Below are 5672 nucleotides of genomic sequence, written 5' to 3' on the forward strand. Positions count from 1 at the left end.
ATATGGATATATTGCAGAGTGGTGAAGTCTGGTCTTTTTGTGTACCCATGATGCAAATGATGTACTCTGTCTCCATTAAGCAATTTCCTATCCTTTGCCCCCGTCCCACCCTCTGACCCTTCTGAGTCTCCAGTGTCTGTTATTCCACACTCTGTGTGTACACGTTATTTAGCTCCCACTTGTAAGTGAGAACATGCAGTATTTGACTTACTGTTTTTGAGTTATTCCACTTAAAATGACCGCCAGTTCCAACCATGTTGCTGCAAAAGACTTGATTTCATTCTTTACTATGGCTTTGTAGTATTCAATTGGGTATATGAAATTGTTTATTCCATATGCAATTTCTCTCTCTCTCTCTCTCTCTGTGTGTGTGTGTGTGTGTGTGTGTAAAAGCTAAGACTTAGAAGCTAGGATAGGCACACAATAGAATACTACACAATGGAATACATTCATTCACACATATATAAAGAACATGTGGAGATACATCTCCCTAAATGTCACAGTCCCTAAATGTGTGTTCTCATATTTAAATTAGCTCTCAGTAAATATGTGCAAAGTATATTATTCTTTTTAGGATGGTGTCGAGGTTACTAAATTATTTATCTTGAAGAATCATCGTTTTGTGTCTTTTATTAACGAAAACAACAATTATGCGATTGCTGATGTATTTGGAAAACGATTTCTGATGTAGATTGATTTCTTTTTCTAAATTCTATATCTGGTAAAAATTTAGAGATTACTGTTAATATCGATAATACTAAATTTTATTGCTATTTATAACTCGGAGTGTACTTTCATGCTCCTGAAAAAGCTGAATGAGGCAGGCAATGTTACTCTTGGTTTACGTGTGAGATAATTGAGACTCAGAAGTAAAATAACGTATCCAAGTATTTATGGCTCTTAAATGGAAGATATAAGGGGTTCGTGAAATTACTCATGGACTTTTTTATTCATTCATTCAGTTATTAAAATGTATTAAACATTTGTCATGTACCAGGAACAGTGCTTAGTACCAGAAATTCAAAGATGCATAAAACATCTTCCTTCTTCTAAGAGGTACATAGTGTACTGGAACAAATAGCCTTGTAAATACATAATTAGAACATGAAGTAGTATGTTAATAGAGGTTTTCACAAAGCTGTGGAAGCTTGTCTTATGGAGTAACTAATTCCGAGAGAGACAAGCCTCACAGAATAGTGACATTTTCGATAGGGTGGCATTCTAGGAGACAGAAAAAGGCCCACAGTAAAAAAGGAATTTTGATTGTTATGAAAATTTTCAGATATTCTATGTTTTCAGTATAGCATACACAGTGGGCTATGCGAATGTTTGTATAGGGACCAAAGTAGGAAGTGAGGTTATCTGTTAAAGAGTGCTGAGAAACTGAAAATAGGGAGAGATGAGATGGAATATGCTGAAGAAAAGTTATTAGGAGTTTTCAAGAAAGGCCATGACAGTGGGGCTAGAGAGAACAGGCTAGATTAAATAAGTCGTTTCTGGTTTAGAATTGATAAAATATAGAGACAAGCATGATAAGAAAGAAATTGGGAAGTAAAGGATGGCCTCAAGATTTCTAGCTGGGAAATCATTGACTAAAATTAAAACGAAGGACTGGATTAGGGCATTCTTGCATTGCTACAAAGAAATACCTGAGTCTGGGTGTTTATAAAGTAAAGAGGTTTAATTGGCTCATGGTTCTGCAGGCTCTACAGGAACCATAGCAACATCTGTTTCTGGGGAGGCCTCAAGGAGCTTTTACTCATGGTGGAAGGCAGAGCAGGTGTAGGCATTTCACATGGCGAAAGCAGAGAGAGAGAGAGTTGGTGGCGGGGGTGGGTGGCTACACACTTTTAAACAAACAGATTTTGGAGAACTCGCAAGCTCATTTTCATGAGGACAGTACCAAGAGAATGGTATTAAACCATGAGAAACCGTCCTGATGATCCAATCACCTCCCACCAGGCCCCACCTCCAACATTGGGGATTACAATTTAATATGAGATTTGGGTGGGGACACAGATCCAAATCATATCAAAGACTTGCATGAGAAAATAAGGAATTTTTGACATAACATTTTTGAGGTTCACATCAAATGTTCTGATGAGGATAGTCCAAGAAACAGTTGGCTATAGAGCTCAGATAAGGGCTGAAATTTGGAGCTGTGTCATAATCAGCCTAGATTAAGAGTCAATAATCTCCTGCCTATGGGCCAGTTCCACCCACCACTTGTTTTTGTAAAGTTGTATTGAATCCCAGCCATATCCATTTGCTTATGCTCCATGTATACCTTTTTTTGTACTGCAAGGCAGAGTTGAGTAGTTGTAACGAAAACCATATGGCCCACAAAACCTAAAATATTTATTCTCAAGATCTTTATAGATAAAGTTTGCCAATCCCTGCTGTAGATGTTTGTTGAACCTTTGAAAGCAAATGAGGTTTCATAAGGCAATGTCCATACAAGACAGTTAACAAGTTTACCTATAAAAGTTAGAATTCCTTTTGAGGGGAACATATGCTAGTCTCCATTAAGCACAGTAGAAGAGTCCCCTGTAATTGGAAAGAGGTCATATTAGGTGTTTTTGTTGGTGATACAGGTCAAAGAAAATTTGTCTTTGCTGTTTATTCAGAATGCAATAAGTGAAGTTATGAGAAATAAGGGGGAAAATGTGTAGAATTTCAACAGTGAAGAGAGGGGATAAAGGCATGAGAATGAGTTCCTAAACTCAAGTATTATAAACACTGTGAGAAACTTAAAATCAAAGTATGACTCCAAACGTATTCGAAGCCTGAGAACAAGGCTCACAACCTGGGGAGGATTAGGGATCAATAAAATAGAGTGTTACAAAGTAAAGTGTCAATCCAGAGCTGTAAAAATATCAGCATTGAATATACTGAAAGCAGTAAAACTGAATGAGAAGGCTATCATTTTATACCACTGTGTTTGTTTATTTCTTTGCCTTGTTCTATAAATATTTTAAATTATAAAATTTTTATTAACAGTGAGAGCAGAACTACCAGAGCGAGCGGATCAAAATTGGGACAGATGCTTTTCACTGGACACTTGTTTTTCTGCTGTTCATGCATTATCTTGTACAGCATACATGTTTTACCTAAAAAAATTAAAATTGAGTCTTCTGCTTAGAAAGAAGTATACATTCTGTTTCAAACCATATACAAAAATAAAATCCCAGAAGACTAAAAACCGACATGAGAAAAAAACAAATCGATAAAGCTTTTACAATAAAATAGAGGAGAATATGTTAGTTAATATTGGGTAAGAAAAGAATTGCTTACACAAATGATGAAGCACTAATCGTGAATAAAAATAATAAACTGGACTACATTGAATATTAATAACATCTGTACATCAGAAGACAGCACTGAGAGAGTAAAAATGAAACCCACAGAGTGGGAGAAATTATTTGTAATACACACATAATGGATGAAGAGTGTGTATTCCTAATTATGAAGAATTCCTACAAATCTTTCAGAAAAGTACAGATAATCCGATAGAAAAATGGAAAAAAGTTATTGAAAAGTGAACCATGGCACGAAAAGGGCTTGTGGCCTGCTGACAATATTCTATACCTTGACCGGGATGGCATTTTAAAGTGATCACTTTATAGTAAATAACTAATGCGTTTTATGCATCATAGTAATGTTAAGATTTTTGTCATGTTTACAAAATAAAACCAAATGGCCAATAAATATATAAAGAATTTCCAAGTCCCATTAATGGTCCAGGCCATGCAAATTAAAACTAAAATGAAATATCACTGCTTACCAACTAGAATCATTGAAATTTATAAGTCTGACAATTCCCTGTGGTGGTGAGAATATACAGAAATTAGAAATTTCACACAGTGTTACTTGATCTGTGAATTGTAAATAGAAGTATGAACTTACACTACTGCTTCTTGGAGTGAAATCCATTTGGCACTCTTTAGTAAATTCAAAGATCTACATAACCTATAGCCCATCAATTTCACTTCTATATATGCACTCTACAGAAATGCATGTGTTCATATTCCAGGAGACATATTTGGGAATGTCATAGTAGCAAAGTAATAGCCCCAAACCAAAAACTACTTCAGTATTCATTAATAGTAAAATTTGCTATGGTTTGAATGTGTCTCTTTCAAAATTCAGGTGTCGATAATGTGCTAGTACTAAGAGGTAGGGCGTTTAAGTGATGATTAGGCCATGAGGGCTCCTTCTTTGTTAATAAAACTAAGACCCTTATAAAGAAGGCTTCATGCAGCATTCAGTTCGCTTGCTCTCTTGCCCTTCTACCTTCTGCCATGTGAAGATACAGCAGGAAGGCCCTCACCAGACACCAAATACCAGAACCTTTATCTTGGACTTCCCAGCCTCCAGAACTGTGAGTGAATACATTTCTATTATTTGTAAATTATCCAGTCTCAGGCACTTTGTTATGACAGCACAAACAGACTAAGATAATCATACAGTGAAAAATTAATCAACAACTAATAAGCAAAGATGTAGATTCATCTTGAAACTATGATATGAAGTGTTCCATTTGGCTCCTGGAAGTTTTATTTTTTGGTCTGGGTGATAGTTACCATGGGTTTATATGAATTGTTCCCTATATTATGTTTCACAACAAAAAGCATTTAAAAAGTAAATATATGTAATATACTCAGAGATAGGCATGGCCAACCATGCATTCCATGCTGAAATAATGATTCAGAGTTCATCCGCAGTCTAATGACATTGCCTATTTAAATACTTTAAGTCCTGAAATTGAAGAAGGTAATTTCTTGAGAAGGAATTTCTAATTTATGGGTCTATTCATCACCAGAGAGACACTAGCATGGCTCAGGTTCTATGTTGCTTATTTTATTGGCATTTAAAGTCTTAAGCCAAATAGAGGTAGACTAATAATGACAACAACTACTACTACTCATACTTGTTGAACACTGCCAGACACTGTTCTAAGAAATTTGCATTTTCATTTGTAACTGAGCTTACTTGAATCTCTTCTCTTTTTTTCTTGGTTAACTAGTGGTCTATCAATTTTATCTTTTCAAAGAGTCGACATTTTGTTTCATTGATCTTTTCTATTTTTTGTCTCAATTTCATTTAGTTCTGCTCTGATATTCGTTATTTCTTTTCTTCTGAAGCTTTGTGTTTGCTTTGTTGTTGATTCTCCAGTTCCTCGAGGTGTGATGTTAGGTAGTCAGACTGATTTTTCAGGCTTTTTGATGTAATCATTTAGTGCTAGAAAATGTCCTCTTAGCACTGCTTTTGCTGTATCCCAGAGGTTTTGAACAACATATATTGTTGTGAACGTGGTGAAAATGGAACACTTGTACACTGCTGGTGGTTGTAAATTACTACAACCTATATGGCAAACAGTATGACGATTTCTTTTTATGTCTTGTTTTTAGTTGTTGTTGCTAGCTTTGGGAGGATTTTTTTTTTTTATTATACTTTAAGTTCTAGGGTACATGTGCGTAACGTGCAGGTTACATATGTATACATGTGCCATGTTGGTGTGCTGCACCCATCAACTCGTCAGCACCCATCAATTCATCATTTATATCAGGTATAACTCCCCAGTGCAATCCCTCCCCTCTCCCCCCTCCCCATGATAGGCCCCAGTGTGTGATGTTCCCCTTCCCGAGTCCAAGTGAGCTCATTGTTCAGTT

At 36.0% G+C, this 5672-nt stretch overlaps 1 protein-coding gene across 1 annotated transcript in view; it reads left to right on the forward strand.

The window, feature by feature from the left end:
* DMD (dystrophin) overlaps positions 1–5672 on the forward strand; it is a 2292995-nt gene that overhangs the window by 1142307 nt on the left and 1145016 nt on the right. Inside the window, 1 exon segment of the mRNA XM_026451980.1 lies at positions 1542–1551. Coding sequence (XP_026307765.1) covers positions 1542–1551 — 10 coding nt within the window.

This window comes from Piliocolobus tephrosceles, chromosome 12, assembly GCF_002776525.5.
Source record: "Piliocolobus tephrosceles isolate RC106 chromosome 12, ASM277652v3, whole genome shotgun sequence".
NCBI lineage: Eukaryota > Metazoa > Chordata > Mammalia > Primates > Cercopithecidae > Piliocolobus > Piliocolobus tephrosceles.